This window comes from Acanthochromis polyacanthus, chromosome 6 (assembly GCF_021347895.1).
Source record: "Acanthochromis polyacanthus isolate Apoly-LR-REF ecotype Palm Island chromosome 6, KAUST_Apoly_ChrSc, whole genome shotgun sequence".
Lineage (NCBI taxonomy): Eukaryota > Metazoa > Chordata > Actinopteri > Pomacentridae > Acanthochromis > Acanthochromis polyacanthus.
Genome location: NC_067118.1, coordinates 27,490,809 through 27,508,166, shown reverse-complemented (window position 1 = coordinate 27,508,166; position 17,358 = coordinate 27,490,809). Strand labels below are relative to the sequence as shown.

Sequence of the window (17,358 nt, the reverse complement as noted above, 5' to 3'; positions counted from 1 at the left end):
ATATTTTTTTTACTGTCTTCTTGTTGCTGAGTACTGTAACTCCCTTCACCATGTCAAATCCCCTGTATGTGCGAACTCACTTGGCAATAAAGGTTTTTTTTAATTCTAATTCTGAGTTGTTGTTTAAAGCACGGTATTTCTACCCTAACTTCAGGTGGAGTTTTGATTAACGGACAAATAAAACACAAGGGACATGAACACGAAAACATTATTTTATATTATTTAACATTGCATGAATACTTACACTTGTACCTGCTTTTACACATTATTGTTAAGTACACTCAGAGTCGCTCTAAGTGCAGGTTCGGTGAGTCGTGGATTTTCTGAGCAGCACTTGAAAGCAGCAGAGAGCCCCCCGACCCGACGGTGCCAACTGCTGCTCCCCCCGAGGAAAGTGAAAGCCAACGCCCCGCTGTCAGCTCCTCCGCCCCTCCTTCCTTCCTCACTCACAGAGCAGAGCTTCTGCCGAGCAGCTACGGTCGGTGACGGGAGTCGAGTCCGGGTGTTTCTCGGGAAAACTGATTCATCCGCTTGCAAGGGGAAAAAGTTGTTGGTAGTTTGAGCGGGAGTTGGAGTCAGCGGCAGTGGAACTTTCTTAGCTAGCTTTCCTCCTCGGTGTCTTTTGTTTGCTCTGCTCGTCGCTTGCTGACAGTAAGACTGCAGTAGAACTCATACTGTCGGTTTGTTGGGTTACTTGTTGAAGAATGGCTGATACTACTGCGTCCAGCCCCGCTTCCAGCTGTCTGGAGAGGCTGAAAAGTTATGTGAGGACCCAGAAAGGCTTCATCCTCGCTACAGAAATAGTAAGTTCACGGACAGGGCGGCTTCCTGGTAACGTCTAGCTTCTTAACGGTTAAATGTTTACAAAATTGTCTGTAGTACGTGCTGTGTTGCAACTAATCAATATTTCATAGCTGATAAAGTGGGTTAGTGCAGTACAGATATTGATTTTTCTCAGTAGTAGACCAGAGGACAGAGAGATATTATTATTATTATTATTATTATTATTATTATTATTATCATATGTTCTGTTTTCTTCTGTTTTGTCTCACCTTCTCCACGTGGTCAGGGAATGAAAAGCATGTGGTCTGGGGGTTAAAGGTTCCCACCTGTCATTTGTGCTTCCTCTGTTTTCTCATTTCTCACCAAAGAGCCAAATGCTGAGGGTTAATGGCAGATAAAAGGTCACTTGAGTTACCTCAGCCCAGTAGCTCTGTCAGGCAGCTCCTTTTGTACTAAATACCACAGGCTGCATACTATTTGTAGACAGACTAGTAATAGTCCAAGTATGGTGAGGTGGAAACGCATTGCATACCACATTCCTGCTTGTATAAAGGCTCATAAAAGGATTTCCCCCCTACATTATGTCTTTGCACATCTGGCTGTAGTTAACTGGAATATATGCAACCACCAAGATGGAAATGGAACCATTAGAGCAACACCAATAGGTCCTAATAATAAAATGTAAAGTAAAATCACTTCCTGTCTGGGAAGATGTTTTGTTTAAATTATACTGTCCTTGACCACCATTTTCACATGAATGCCTTTGTTTGCATTTCACAGCCGTGTGTTCTTTTTACACATGAGTCGCTTTAACCTCAAATGCTTTGCATAAGTTCTTAATTTTTACTGGGCCAGAGTAGCTAAGTACATTTACTCAAGTTGTGCACGTAAGTACAGTTACTTGAGCATCTCCATTTGCTTCTGCTCTATTTTTTATTCTACATTTAACCACTGTAGTCACTTGTTATTTTACAGACTAAGATTTTAAATACAGAACGTACAATCTAGGCGTAAACCGACGTGTTGTTTTTTTGTTTGCTTTATCTGGCTAGATAGATATTAATAGTCAAGGAGACTGATAAGTGCTGTGTGGAACTGATATATATTTGTTGGGGGTAAAAAACAAAATCCTGACACAAACTCCAACACAAAACTTTATTTGTTCCAAGAGATCTTTTAGCATTTATCTGTCAGTGTTGATAGGTTGTTACTCATCACGTGTAGCTAATCAGGAACAGAGTGACTACAGATAGACAAAGTAATGCAGTTCATTTTTGTTTGCAGGAATCTGTTTGAGAAAAAAAAACACAAATATTTGTTAAAGAGTCAAATATCACGTCCAGGACAGCTCAATTATTCAGCTCATCTTGTCATAAAGTAAGCTTCCCTCAACCGAATAAAATAGTTAGATATTAGTTCCATCTTGACCAGTTATGTCACTAAAATGTCACATGTGCATTATGACAACAACAATAATCCAGTAATATAATGTTGACAGTGGCGCCTGCAGAATGAGTTCTTTTCTTTGTAGTTGATGTAATTCATTTTTATCATGTGCTGCTTTTCCTGGTAATGACTGAATGGTTTAATCAGCTTCACATCAATCGCGTGCACTGAAATATTATCACAAAACTGTAAAACTCTGTTCCCAGTTTCTCTGACGATAAGATTCTGCTCCCATAACTCAACACGCTCATTATAAAGCAGGCTCTCAGATGTCAGTGGTCAGTGGTCCACCCACTGTAAAGTTTTTTTCTTTTTTCCCTTTCCGAGGTAATGGAAATTCCAGACTGGTGTGAAGTTTAGTCCTGGGAACAAAGAATGCATGAACTGCTTCGCACACATCTCTGTTGTGCCAGTCAAGGATAGCTTCACGCTCCACTGGATACCCTCGACAGCTTGTTGTTTCCTCTCCCACTCACGACTTTTTACACGATAATCTCTAAAGGAAGTCGTCTGTGATGGTGGATGTCTGTAATAGTTGACAATACAGGGAGAGGGATGTGGGAGTGAAACAGGAAAAGAAATCTAATTACTGCACATTATGGTTATTTTCCAGTTAAATAGGAAATGGGGTGTTTAACCCCAGCAGCTGGATTACGGATTCTCAAAACTTTAAGAATGTAAACCAGAAGTCTTAAGGGGTAAATGTCATTTCAGCCAGTTTTGATATGAAGGTTCTGTGCCACATCAAATTAAAAGCATAGTTTTTGCTTTTATTATGACTACCAGAGGGATGACCGTGCTTGGACATGTTTGAAGCTGCAGGGAAACATGCAGGTCACAGTCACACGCCCATCCAGTGCAAATTTCTATTTGTCATGCGGTACAGTTAAGCCTGTAGTGATAAGTTGAGGTGAGCCATGCACTTACTTGCTGTCAAAATTCTGAAGGAGGAGTCGTGACATTGTCTTTTCACTGGAATTTTTATTTGTTTTGGTTTCTTGTTTACCAGTTTTTTTTAAATTTATTAATCAGAATAACAGGTGGAAGTAAAGCAGGGTAGAGAACGCAAGTTACGCAATAAGAGAAAATGACTAGATAATGTGCAAGAGGACTGATGAAATGAAACTCAACTTTCCGTTTTGCTTTCAGCACACATGCTATCCACTCTGGTGAGCCACAGCAAACGCAAAAAAAAAAAAAAAAAAAAAAGCCCCAAAATGTAAGCGACTTCCCTAGCAACCATTACTGTTTGGTGTGTGTCTGCGCGACGAGCTAGCTCTTGGCTCTCATGTTGCTACTGACTATAATTAGCCAAGCATTCGCAACAATTTCCCTTCAGTCAATGTAAACGAGCAGCTCATTATACTGATGTGAATAGATCCTAGCTGGGGATCTTTCAAAGCTGCAAACAGATCTACCGCTGTGTGGAAAACATAAAGGTGTCAACATCTCAGAGCCTTTCTTGTTCAGAAGGACTCTTGTGTAGTGGGTGTTTTTCTGTGCGACGGCCTCCTCCGTAGCCGCTGCCCTCAGAGCAGCCAGCTCTGGCCTGAATAGAGCCTCTTTGTGTAGGACCTTGGCCTCTGCCTCGGCCTCCTCGCTGCTCTACAGAGGCAGCCTGTGCCAGTCTCGAGAACACATGAAGTACTGATGCATCTGGCTGGCTGGCTGTGTTTCATGTGAGGGGAGTGGAGGCTGTGGTGACAGAGGTAGGACTGGTGTCGCCTCCATTAAATCATGTGTGTGTCATATAGACTGCAGGGATTTGTCTGCGCCTGAGAATAAAATCCTACAATGCGCAGGATGGGCTTTTTTTAGATGCAGGATTTATTTAGTCAGCAGCACAAAAAAGCAATTTGAATGATTTCTTTACTCTTCTGTGACTGTAAACTGAATATCTTCAGGTTGTGGATGAAAAAAGACTTTTGAGGTGTCATCTTGGACTTTTGGAAACACTGATTGCCATTTTTCATAATTTTCTGACATTTTATAGACTAAACAACTGATCAGTTGATAAGGAAAATAGTCAGCACATAGATCAAGAATGAAGGGGATCATTGCAGCCCTGCTTGCTATAGACACAGTATGTGCCGGGACTTGCATAGTTTCATACTTTCCATAAAGACAAGTGTGCAAAAAAGGATCATAACTAATATAAGTCAAAGAAAGGAATCAGAAATGTATGTAATATAAGGATTAATTTGTAATTGTACAATAATTAGTAGATAAACTGATTAACAGGTCGACAAAAAATGATTTTTCAGGCCAGTATGTCGCACATTTAGTGGTTCCAGCTTCCTCTCGCAGCCTTGTTTATCTGCCTGGTGTGTCGGGCTGTGCATGAGCAAAACAGTGCAAAAGAATGAACAAATCTATGTTATACACACTGTCCTAAAGGAATAAAAACAATTGTATTGTAGTGTTTTTAGTAAATTAAATCACTAGGCTTAAAAGTTACAAGAACTGTTTATGTTCGCTTCCACTACTTCACAGTTGTCGCACAGTTTTTCTGGGTCGTGTGAAAGCATCTGCCCACACGGTTTGACAGCAGCGACAATAACGATAGTGAAAAAACGACTGATAGTGAGCAGTAGGCAGCCTAAGTTTATGATTTCTCCACATTGGCAGCATTTCAGCGGATTGAGAAGAATGCTGGCTGGGTTTTTTTTTTTCCCTCATATGGAAAAATATGACGGAACAAACACTCACTGTAAGTCTAAGATGAAAGCCACATGTGATTGGCCGAGTGCATTACAATCTATTTAGTTGTGTCACTCTGCTAGTATTTGGTGCAGAAGATATTTTTCCTTTCCAAGAAATGGTTATCATCACGTGAATGTTGACTTGGAACAAGTCAAGTAGCTGGAGTGAACAACAATGAGGGCTTTGTTGGAGTGATTTACTGTCCGACTGGCCTCGACAGTTTAATGGACACAGATTATTTTCTGTTGCAGTGAGATGACCAACTACAACTACATTCTGTTTAACCCTCATCAGTACACCTATATAAAGCTGTATAAAACTTGTCATATTTTTTTAATTGTAAGTTGGATTTTTCAGTCCCTGCAGGTAGTTGTCACCCACATAGTAGCCATCAAAAGCTTTTTTGATTCCAACCAGGTTTGTGGTGTAAATATAAAAAATCATTTGGGGTACATGCGGACCCCAGCCAGACCCTAGAAGGACTGTGCATCTTTTATTAATGTGTGTTTGTGTTGCTCTTGTGATGACTCCTTCAGTTCCATTGTGTTTCATTTCAATTCCGGAATTCTTACACTAATATTGTAAGCAATACACGTCATTAATAGTAATTCCATTGTTTCTTCCATATTTGTACATATAGATGACACATGTTTTAGGAAAATATGCATTGAGAGGAAATGGACAGGTGCAGAAATATAAAACAGATGAAATACTACTGGACCCAAAGTGTACAGATGAAGCAGGTTTTGCCACGTGCACTGATGAGGGTTAAATTACGTAATGCAAAGTCAAACATGTGAGGAGCGTCTGTTAGTTTTCTGGTGTAATTGAGAATTTTTTTTAGGACATTGAACGTTGTATCCTCTCTTCCCCCTCACACCTATTCCTCTCATATCCCTTGCAGCTCATCAGTTTCATAATAATCATCTGCCATGCTTCATCTACGTATGGAGGCTACTCTGCTGTGGCCATCTGCGAGATGGTCTTCGCCATCATCTTCTTCATCATCTTCATGATGGAGCTAGACAAGCAGTTCCAAGTGGTCCACTGGGTCTGGAGTGTGAGTCCTCTACAGCACAGCCTTACATGAACACTCTGACACGTGTATACCAAGTTGCACAATGCTTCATCTTCTGCTTCCCTCTTTTTGTGCAGGATTTAATCCGTGCTGCCGTCGGTGCTGGCCTTTACCTTATCACTTCTGTGATCTGTGTCATTCAAGGAAATAAAGATGGAGCTCGCATCGCCGGCGGGGTCAGTTAAGCCACAGTGACTCAACTGTATTCTGAAACTGTTTATAATCATGCAAGTTTTTTATTTGTTTTGACAACCATTAACTATTATCTATGGCTCATTTCTTTGTTAGATGTGCCTGCTGATTATGGTTATTGAAACTGAAACACAAGGGATTTTATATTCAGTTGTTGTTTGACATGATACACCCTCAAACTCTCCGAGAAGGCACATTATTGAGTAATGTCTTGCAATCTTATCTTATGCTTCCTTCCGTTTTAGGTCTGTGGCTGGCTGCAGTACTTTTGCAATATATTGACTCATTAAGACACATTTCTGAGATCTGAGGCAAAAAAATGCAAATGGACACAGAATCCCTATGTGGTTTTTAGTTCATGCTATTCAGAAACATGTCTTCACTCTGCCATGAACATTGTTGCTATTTTTAATTTATCATAGCTAAACAGGATGTACTCAAGGTTGGTGCACCTCGGATTTTAGTGTGAAACAGGAAAAGAGCAGCGACCAATGAGAATGCATGGGCAACCAGAGGCAGAGAGGGAGATGGCACATAATTTAAGTAGAACAGCATAGAGGTGATAATTATATAGGTAACGTCTTACGAGTCTTTAAACAGACTTAAAGTAAAAAGGTACAGAAACATAACATCACTGACTAACTCTCGGTCAAAACGTTGCCCAGTGTCACAAGATGACATCACACTCCGATACACCGCTTAATCCTCATGAGGGTGCACTCAAATCTGTGATTCCAAAACACAGCTATTTACATTTAAACAGGATTTCACAAGAGGAAATTGAAAAAAGTATAATCCAGCAGATAAATATAATCCAGTAGAACTTGATTTCTACCTGGCCTTAGGTTGGCTGTTCAGGGTTTTTCCAGCCTCAGAATGGATCTTTGGTGCGTGGCGATCGTATGCATGATTGCTCAACACACAATCAAGCAGTGACTTTTTGTAACTTTAACAGTTATTTCTGACTGGTAAACATAAATGTGTAGTATGCTTCAGTACACGAAACCCCACTGAGCTAAACTTGTTACAAGTATGTTTTTTTTTTTTTTAATTGTCAATTCTTGTAAATTCGGTGACATATTTGTATAAAACCTCTTTGGGACATACAAAAAATTGTGCTCTGCTAGAAAACCTCTACTATTATCTTTCAAAACTATGCTCCGAAATCTACGTGTGGATTCGAGGTGAAAGTATCCAGATTGTGGAATAAAATCACCTGCATGACTTCTGTGTATTTTAAGAAAGAAACATGATCTAATTAGGCTATTCAGTGACGAGGCTGCATAGTACTGCTAGGATAAAAAGGGCTGTAGAATTTGTTGCATTTCTTTGTCTGTTGTGGCAACATTGGTAGAGTTTTAGTTAGGCAATTTAGAATGCATTTTAAAATAAAATAATGTCAGGTCAGCATGACAGACTCTTTGTTTAAACTCTATTTGAGTTTTTGGTGACGCAGAAAAGGAGATTAATTGCATTTAAAACCTGTCACTTATCCATGAAGCCCCATGTAGTTTATTATTAGCCTTTCAGGTGTGTCACTGTTACTGACTGAATTAAGGGGTTTTTTTCCAAGTCAAGTAGAAAATTGACATGGTCTTAAAAGGGTTAAGGTCTGCCCAAATTCACATTCGTCGTGACATGCCTTTTTTTGTGGTTTTAGCGGGACAGTTACTTCATTAACAGCAGTGCATATACCAGAATAAAATATGTCGGTGCACAGATGTGTTTTGTAACTCCACCTTGTTCCTTGGTGGAGCAAATATCAAAAAGTGACAGCTGTAGTTGTAATAAATTTAATAACAATCGCTACAAGCCACAACTCTTCCCACCCAACTTTCCTGTCACAGGTAGACGCGAGAGAATTACTTGTCTGTAATTTCTTGAAAATCTTCTTTGTGTTTTTTTTAAATCCATTTTTAATTAACTATGTTTTCATTTTTCCTGGGTAACAACAATATTAAGGATACTTTACAGTATTATCACAAATTTCCGTAAAACTTGTTTTGCATTCCCCATCTTGGTGGCATTTTATATGACCAGTATTTATTACTATTGTTGTGATCTGGTTCTGTTCTTCCTCAGGTGTTTGGTTTGCTCGCTGGTCTACTGTTTGCGTATGACACCTACACCACCTACTTGCAACTCAAGAACTCCGGAGGTCACAGAGCAGCTTCCACTGGTGAGAGCAATTCGGTTATTCTTGTACCACTCAAAATGTGCTGTCTATGACAATAATCTGCTTTATTTCATGTATACGAGTCCAATGTGTGGCTGTTTTTGATTTCTTTTTTTGTAGATGACAAAGTTTAAACACTCCAAGAGCAGCAACTGTCAAGAACGCAGAAGAAGAACAAAAGTTAAGAAAACAGTGGATCGGAGAGGAGGATGGGCAGTAAAATGAGCAGGTCGCAGTTTAATCAGCACCACTGTATGGCGTAAACAGATGAGAATAATTTTAAGGTCGTGCCGGGAGGAGGATGACGTAGCCAAAGTGAGTGGTGCTGTTCATGTTGTATATCTTTATTCCAACCTCACTGTACCACAGATTAAAAAGGGAACGTTGTCAGTAATATGCAATGTAACACTTTGGTTGATGTCATGGAGAAGCTTGCCTAATACACTTTTCTACTGTTAATGGACTGCTATGGGAAATGGTAACTGTGTTTTTGGACCTGTGAAGTAACTGACATGAAGGTGGATGCTTTAGGAATTGTGTAATATCATACGTTTGTCAAGAGTTTGTATTTTCATTGAGATTTCTCAACTGTTTAAACATTTCCTTTTCTGTCATTTAACCTTTGCAGTCCCCACGTGTTACTGTGCCTTAAAGTCTCATTCAGATTAACCAGTTCCTTCATCTTTTGTTCCTAAACTTAGAAATGGCCTCCTATTATTGATCAGCAATCTTTTCGCTGTTTCTGGACTAATAGAGTTTATAGTTTACCCTTAAGACCCGTATATGGCTGTTAACCAACCAACCACATGTTCTTTAGTAGAAATTTAGTGTCATCCTCCAGTTTTACCTATTCTCTCCTTTGTTGTTGCTCAGGTTATGTATTGTTTTTCTTATGTTGTAACACATTTTTAAGGTGCAGATTGTTCCTCTTTTGGCATTTTATACTGCCCAGTAGTAAAGTCCATTAAGAAAAAATAACATGTCCTCTTTTGATGAGAAAGTTTAAAGAAGAAATTGTTTTTGAATACAAAAAAACATTGCCTCATTTTTATGTTTTTTAACATGCTTTATAAGAGTCTGCTGTTTGCAATTTCACAATTCAAAGCAGCTTTGCTTTGGGAAATAAAAGCCATTATCACCACCAAGAAAATCTGTTTTTGTAGCTGGCAGTGGACAATAATGTTTCATTCTACACAAACCTCATGTTTGAAAGCAGGCACTGCATTTATTTCTACATTTTTCAACTTCTGACTTGTCTTCTATCATACCACCACTAGATGGAGGCAGTCTGCCACATTTCTCAAATGAAGTGGAAATGGGTCTTTTAGTATTTGCCACAGGGAAAGTTAGCAGTGAGAAATCGAATCGAACTCTAACATGAGCAAATCTTAGGTGGTGTTTTCACTAATTTCTAATTAGACTGTTTGTATTCACTTATAATCAAATATATCTGTTTTTGCGCTGTTTCTGCCAGGACACTTGTTAACTTAGTGCAGCAGGCATCTGGGATCTCTAATCTCAACTCATTTTTTTTATTATTTCTATTTTTTATTGTAGACAGTTTTTCATGCTACCAGTATTCTGCTTTGTGAGGTTATGGTGTGTTATTATCCGACTTGGTTTTGGTCTGTGGTATTCACCTTTTTATGACCCATGCTGTTTTAGAGACCTGCAGTGGAATGATAATCCCTTGTTTGGGGTCATACTGACTGCTATCAAACTATTTCCCAGACTGTAATAATAACTGCCCCTAAATACACCTGCGTGCATATTTTCTAAAATATTTATTTCAAAGTTAAAGCCAAAGAGACCCACTTCTTCATACTTTGTATGTGCAGATGGACATACAGTAGACTAAACATTAGGGCTGCCCGATGTATTGTTTTAGCATCAACATTACAGTGGCCGCATATGCAATAGTTGCATCGCAGGAACAGCAGTGTAAAGCAGGGCAAACGAATTGAAACAGATCATGCTACAACTTTTTTGCTGCTTGGCGTCAAAGGAAAACTGGAAATTATAGCAATGCTCTATTTAAATGTTAAAAAGCAATAAAAGTCTTTAAATATAATGAGTAAATTGCGATAAGTAGACTATTTGATCTCAATATTTATTTAAATAACCTTGATTAGAACTTTGGCCACAACCATGCAGCTCTAATCAGTTGTGTAGAAATATTTTCGTTACAGAAAGAATGATGTTGACCAAAACTTAAACCGAATTTATTTAGAGAGCATGTCTAAAACTACCGGAGTTGACCAAAGTGCTGCACAAGTTATCTGACAGGCAGCGACAAAAACATAAGCAAAAGAACAAGAGACGGTAACATGTAAAATCAGTTTGTAAAATTAATAAAATAGTTTAGCATACCAAAGCAATCTGAGACAGGAAAGCAGCTTGCAAGTTCAAATAATAAATATTAAAACCATTATCATTATTATCGGTATTAGTAATAAGATGATCAATGGTAACTAAAAGCCACCTTAAGATTTATTCTTACACTATTTAAGAGGTTATAAACCGTTTTCACTCAGTAATATATTTTTGATTTCCTGTAAAGATGCACTCAACTACAAAATCTCCTCAGACACTGTAGAGTGACTTGTTCTTTTGTAATAGTTACTCATCGGATCTGGTGAAAATTTCTGTATTTCTTCGTATCACAATCTGTGTCAAAAACAACATACCACAATGTATTGCTCAGCTCTATTAAATTTAGATGAGTCCGACTCTGTGGGTAAGATTTATAAAACTTTGCATGTATGTCATGTATCTTTGTTGTAATCTAGATGAAGAGCAAAACACGTTTCTCACATGGCTTCCTCAGAATCAACTAATTTTTATGTACAAGAACAAACGTTTTAACGGAGCTGTGCATAATTTTGACCAATCACCTATCCCTGTGGGGATAGGAACGTTGAATCTTTGCCGAAAATACATTTTTTTTAAAGGTTTCTCTCGTGAATTGTCAGAAAAAAGATAACACGTGACATAGAATCATGACTAGAAGGTGAGCCTGGGATCAAAATATTGGGGAAAAAAATGACCACCTATCCTACATGTTGGTGTGACTCATGAAAATGGCCTAAAATGTACTTTTTAAAGTTTTGTCACAATGCAGAATACAATTACATGTAAAAAAAAAAAAAAAAAGAAGTTCAGTGTGCAAAGTCCTCAGAAGATAAGACCCTGACAGCATTACTGCAGTGGGCAGAAATGACTTCATATAAGCGGTTCTTACTACAGTCAGGTTGAATTTGCCTCCAACTGAAAGCACTTTGTCTGGTCAGTCGGTCATGCAGGGGCTGTGAAGTGTCCGTTATGTTGAGCAGCAGATACTAAAGCTTATAGGTGGTTATGGAAAAAAAAAAAAAATCTTGCTCAACACATGCAACACATTTAGATTGTGACACCTGGAATAAATGGAAATTTGATTTGGTTCCAGTTTTTACCAGAGCTTCAATTTTATGTCTGTAACTCCTGTACTTATGCAGTTATGAGGGGTCAAATGCTAAAAAGAAATGCTAAAATAATGTAGTGCAACTCACCCCTACGTACTTCAAGTGCCTGTAACAGAAAATATTTTATAGCATAAAGGTAAATTTTTACATGGCCTCAATAAATATACAAACTTTGAAAGGTCACATGACTGCATGGCATAGGGGGTTGGTTAAAGCTTTGCATGGCTTAAATAAATAGACTAAGTTATTGTGCATAAAATTAGTTGTTTCTATGATGGCCATGTGGGAACTTTTTCAGACTTGGGTGATTTTACATGAAATAACCCTTCGCCTGGACTAAAGGAAGCTGACATGCATGCAAAGTTCTATAAATCCTACCTGCATGCTGAGATTCATTTATGTATAGTTCAGCAACACAATATTGTAAAAAAGTATATATATTGCCAATTAAGCTTTTCAAGCCTGGAAAACACATTTGAGCTCTGTTAAAAACTGCAAATAAATGTTGCATCCTCTCCAGGTGTCATGATGGAAAGCCGAAGTCGTGTTCATGTTCAGCATGATTTTTTTTTCCACAACCAACTTTGAGCCTCAATATTATGGGATATATCATAGTATCAATAACAAAACTGCACTGGATACAGGCATTGATGTCTGTTTTCTAGAGAAAACTTTAAAAACTTTATTGTTTGTAAACTTTCAAGAGTCATACCACAATGTGGGATAGTTGATTGGTCAAAACTTTTAACAGCTTAAACATAGTAAAATTATTTCACACACAAAAAAACAGTTGATTCTGACTGGGTGAGGTGGGAGGCACTGACTGGTTTTTTTTATGGCATGACCCTGAAGCAGGAGGTCAACCTTTGGGACAGTTTGCTGCTGAGGTCTGTGTTGGGCTGAAGAGTTTAGTTTAGTCAAGTTAGCAAGTAGAAGCACTTCAGCACCGACACATTCAAAATAAAAGCAGGAGCGGTGCCAGTTTGAATCAGAACAATTAATCAGTAGATATATTGACATGTACAATAATAATTTATTAGCCATTTATAAGTGAATTAGTTTCTGGGATTAAATATCGGTTTGACGTGGTGTCTGTTCGAGAAATATGAAACATCAGGATTAATGGGATTAACAGTTGTTTTATTTTGAAAGCTCAGACAGAAGCTGGTCTTCGGTTCAGCTAGCTTAACTGTTTAGATGCCAAAGTCGTTAGTTAGTCAAGGGGGACCGTAGAGTCCGGGTTGGAGTGAAAGGAGGCAGCATGTAGTTGTAGTCAGACCGTGTTAGTTTCGGTATTTACACCTCACTGTTTCTCCAAACCGCTTCGTTCACCTGGAGGCTGCTTCACCGTCCAGCAGACATCATGTTCCTGCGCGGCTCTAAAAAGCGACGGTCGACCCGCTCGGTAAGTGTCTGGTCTGTCTTCTACCGAATATTTATCACTTGTGAGTCCGCAAACACCGTCGATAACAACTTGTTTTAACACAGAACACATCTTGACATTGTTTTAAACACAGTTTCCTCGCTTCGTTGACTTAAAGTGAACTTGTTGGGTCTCCAGTTCAGAAACAGCCTAGGCGGGACATCGTCCCACCTTCACCTGGCTTTTGTTTCGATCATTTTTTTTTGTGTGTGTGAAAAACGGCATTGATTCTCCTAAAATAGATGACGTTATGCAATTTTACTGTGCTTTGCCATAAAGTGCCACATTCTTTGTTTCTTGAGTCATGTCGGCGCCTCAGGTAGTCAGGAGGGGTCAGCTACGTCACACCTGTACCTGAGCAGGTCGGATGTGGAGCTGAAACCTGAACACGTTCAACACCAGGGCCAGGCTTTCAGCACGACTAAACCTGCTCTCAATGATGGTACAGCTGGAGTAGTTGCTAAGAAACACAGTCTAAAAATAGTCAGTTAAACTCTGTTGGGTCTTGGCTTCAGACTTCATTTAATAACCAGGTTAATCTCCGTTATTAATAATACCTTCAATCCTCAGCTTCATTATGTATTTTAAGAAAGAAACATAACCTGAAGTGTGTCCATTAAATTGAGCCTTCTTTTTCTTAAAAACACCTGGAATTAACATTTCTGTAACTACGAGGCTTTAAAAACAAACACGACAAACAGCAACAAAAATTGTCATAATTTACAGTACAGTATGAAGCCCTTCAAATCAACATAAGTTCACCATTCAGCCAAAACAGACAGAAAACTAAGTTCCCTTCTGGAGTCGTTACAGCTTTAAACTCTGCGCTAGATTTTTTTTGTAGAGTTTGTAATATTACTGTGTGATATACTCAGAACATAGAAACGGATAACACTTCCAGGGCAACATAGCCTGTTTCTATTATTCTGTCTCAGTTTTCCACTTGAATCTTGATTTTTCCCATAGTACTGATGCTCAAAGTTGGTTGTAGAAACATTTGCACTGAACAATAATGAGATTTAGAGTTTAGATTGTGACTCAAAGTAATTCAGAGACCTATTTTGACTCAATTAAATGCATGGTTGTAAGATAAAAGTTTTAAAAATAATCTAAAATTAGATAAGCCTTTTAAGCTGCATTTTGGTAGGTTGCATTGATAGAATATGTTGTTTCTAATGACATCAGCTTAATTCTGTGTCTTATTTAAACTCCATTTCTGCATTAGTTGATTTAAGACTAAATTCAAATTTTGTTCACATTGAGGTCATAATTTCAGGTCTTCTTTCCTTACAGATATAGCACTGAAGCAACTTCATTTTTCAGTTTGACACCTTAAGAACTTGTCCTCATAATTATGTTGACTAGATACATAATGCTGAAAATCTTTTTAAATAACAATGGAATACTTTTTGATCATTATGAACTTGTGACAACAATATCTTTTAGATTATGGTAGAAAAGTTAATTCTCCAGACTTAACATAGTTTGTTGAGGTTGTTGTAGTTCTAACAGATTGATAAAAGCTGTTTTAATTGAGGAATTAATTTTTTGTTGTTGTTTAGCCACACCAGTAGTATTTATGGCCAAAGACTATGACTCAAACTATCATTCAACCAATTACTATTGTTACAATAAGTACAATTATACTAGCCTAGCCGCGCTAGACTACCCACGGCAACGAATTTAATTCTCTGCCAGGGTGGGTCTAGTTACCCTCCAGAAGGCTCGAGGCTGGATTCTCCTAAAACTGGCCGGACCAATCACCATGAAGTGTAGAGTCAGAAGGCGGGCGTAACGAAGTGACGACAGAGGCGCGACGATTCTGACAGAAACAACCAGCGCACAATAAACAGTTATCTTTCGACTCGGCTTTGGCCACAGCTCTTAAAGATTTGAAGCTGAAATTCAACTTGAAAGATAAACAAAGAAACAGCACTGAAGTGTTTCATTGAGAAGAAAGACGTATTTGGACTTATGCCGACGGGATATGGCAAATCCTTAATATACCAGTTGGCTCCGCGGCTCCGCTGGTTTGGAGCTAATGGGACTTAGCCACAATCCGCCGGTGCTCTCGGAACTACGTCAGCCTATTCGTTGCGCTGATTGGTTGTATACCTACCCAATTGCTGCAGAGGGATTTGATAGACAACCTTTTAGCCCGCCTCCCTCCCTGTCAAGCTTCCCTAGACCCTTGTGCCGTCAGAAACATGGGTGTAGCATGGCTAGGCTACATTATACAATAACTACACTCAAATATTAATGAATGTCAATAATTGATGCAACACTCCCCCATTACATCAGCACAAGAAAATGGGGTTTGAATCATCTTACAGCACAGATGTTTAAAGTGTATCAAACACTTTTCTGAGATGCATGAATATCACAATTTAAAGTACAATAAAACCGATTCACATGTTCCTTTTCAGACAATAAAGTGATCAAATGTATTGATTTTATCGTGGGAGCCAAGAGAAATAACTTCCTCAGCTGAGCCAAATAGTTATACTCAAATGCCTTTTACATTTTTACTCCACCAAGGAACGCAGCAGTTATGTGACGATCGGCTTACGTCTGTCCGTCTGTTAGTCTGGGCACAACATTACAGGAACAAAGAGTAACAGATTTGGATGAAATTTTCAGGGAAGGTCAGAAATGACAAAGAGAACCAAGTGAGTAGATTTTGACAGTGATGTCTGGATACATGGATTTGTTAAAGATTTCTGTATCATTGCAAGTTAGCGGCACGTGTCCACTGTAACCATGACAACATGTCAACACTACCTCAGCTGCCTGCTGACAATCACATGATTGTGATTCTACTACAAATCCACAGCTGCGGACTTATTGGGACTTATCTGTTGGAAATGATACAACAAGTCAGCAGCCGTGTCGGAGTACTGAGCTCTCTGAGTGCTTTTCTTGTTCTTAATGTGAATAGAATAAATGTGATATTGCTTTATGTAGCATTGTTCCACCACAGCTCATTTATTAAAATAATGATCACAAACTTAATTTATACAGCAGCCAAAATCAAAAGGTTTTCATTAATGTAGTTATTGTTCTTATTTGAAAATAGAGGCCAGAAATACATTTGGGACACTAGCTTTAGAGCGACACTGGGCTCGATATGAAGCTCATGATCTTCCCAGCCACACTGTCTCTGATAATTTATTCTCAGAACTCTTTCAAGTTTGTCCCTCTTTCACAACCTGTAATGTACAGTGGCAGTGTTTGACAGCCATCGTTGAGCCTTATTAGCGTCACGAGATTCAAATATTCACCATATGGATGTTAAATAGAAGCACAGGTGTGCAGAATGCAGATATTAGTTTAGTTCAAGATGCTAAACTCTACTTTTCCAGTGATTGACAATCTTACAAACTGATCAAAGAAGGAAAGAAACAAACTTACAACTCTGTGAACACATTTTGGCATGACAGAATGAAGCTGTATGTCCTGTTTTTTTACTATTACTTGTGTCTAAGAAGCTCTTGTTATAAGATAATGTGTACTAAACCTTGGAAATGTGTGTTAGCTCGTTTAGATGTGAGATTTATTTGGTAGCATTGCTGCTTTATCAGTCTGTTAAAGTGATGTGATTCTGTCATTGAACAATAAGTCACTTTTCAGGTAATGCACCTCATATTTTAATTTCAGACCCACCATTCATATTTGTCATTTAACTTGTCATTTAATTTGTGCAAGATCAGGCAGTGCTTCAACTGATGTACACGAACACAGCAGCTTCTCAAAGTATCCAAATAACTAACAGCCAAGTTTACTTTGATTTCCTGAACACTGAAAATTCTTTCCATGTGTGATGATAATCGAACTACTGCTTTATCAACAGTAAAATAGCAGCAATGTGAACTTGATGTTAGATCTGAATCGATCTTGTCTCCATAGTTTATTATTATCCAATGAAGTTTGCTTCTGTAGTTCTAACGCGGCACCATTTTAGAGACACTCATATGGATCCTGCCTGCTGTCTGACGCTGCAGGTATTTAATGAACTCAAAGTAAAGACTTCTTAAAATGGCTGGAAGCGACAAGGTAAAATGTGACTCTGTGTGACAGCTCACCTGTCTGATGTGAA

The 17,358-nt window shown here is 38.6% G+C and overlaps 2 protein-coding genes across 2 annotated transcripts in view; both read left to right on the top strand.

Annotated features, from left to right (window-relative positions):
* The first annotated feature begins 422 nt into the window (after nt 1–422).
* Nucleotides 423–9,519, top strand: plp2b (proteolipid protein 2b). Its single transcript, XM_022187761.2, has 5 exons — nt 423–803; nt 5,837–5,992; nt 6,088–6,186; nt 8,285–8,381; nt 8,499–9,519. The coding sequence occupies exons 1-5, from the start codon at nt 705–707 to the stop codon at nt 8,510–8,512; spliced, it is 465 nt and encodes a 154-aa protein (XP_022043453.2). The 5' UTR covers nt 423–704; the 3' UTR covers nt 8,513–9,519.
* Nucleotides 9,520–13,024: 3,505 nt separating this feature from the next.
* The window catches only part of prickle3 (prickle homolog 3), a 28,035-nt gene continuing 23,701 nt past the window's right edge, over nt 13,025–17,358 (top strand). The window contains 1 exon segment of the mRNA XM_022187772.2: nt 13,025–13,244. Within this exon segment, the coding sequence (XP_022043464.2) occupies nt 13,203–13,244 (42 nt within the window). The 5' untranslated portion in view covers nt 13,025–13,202.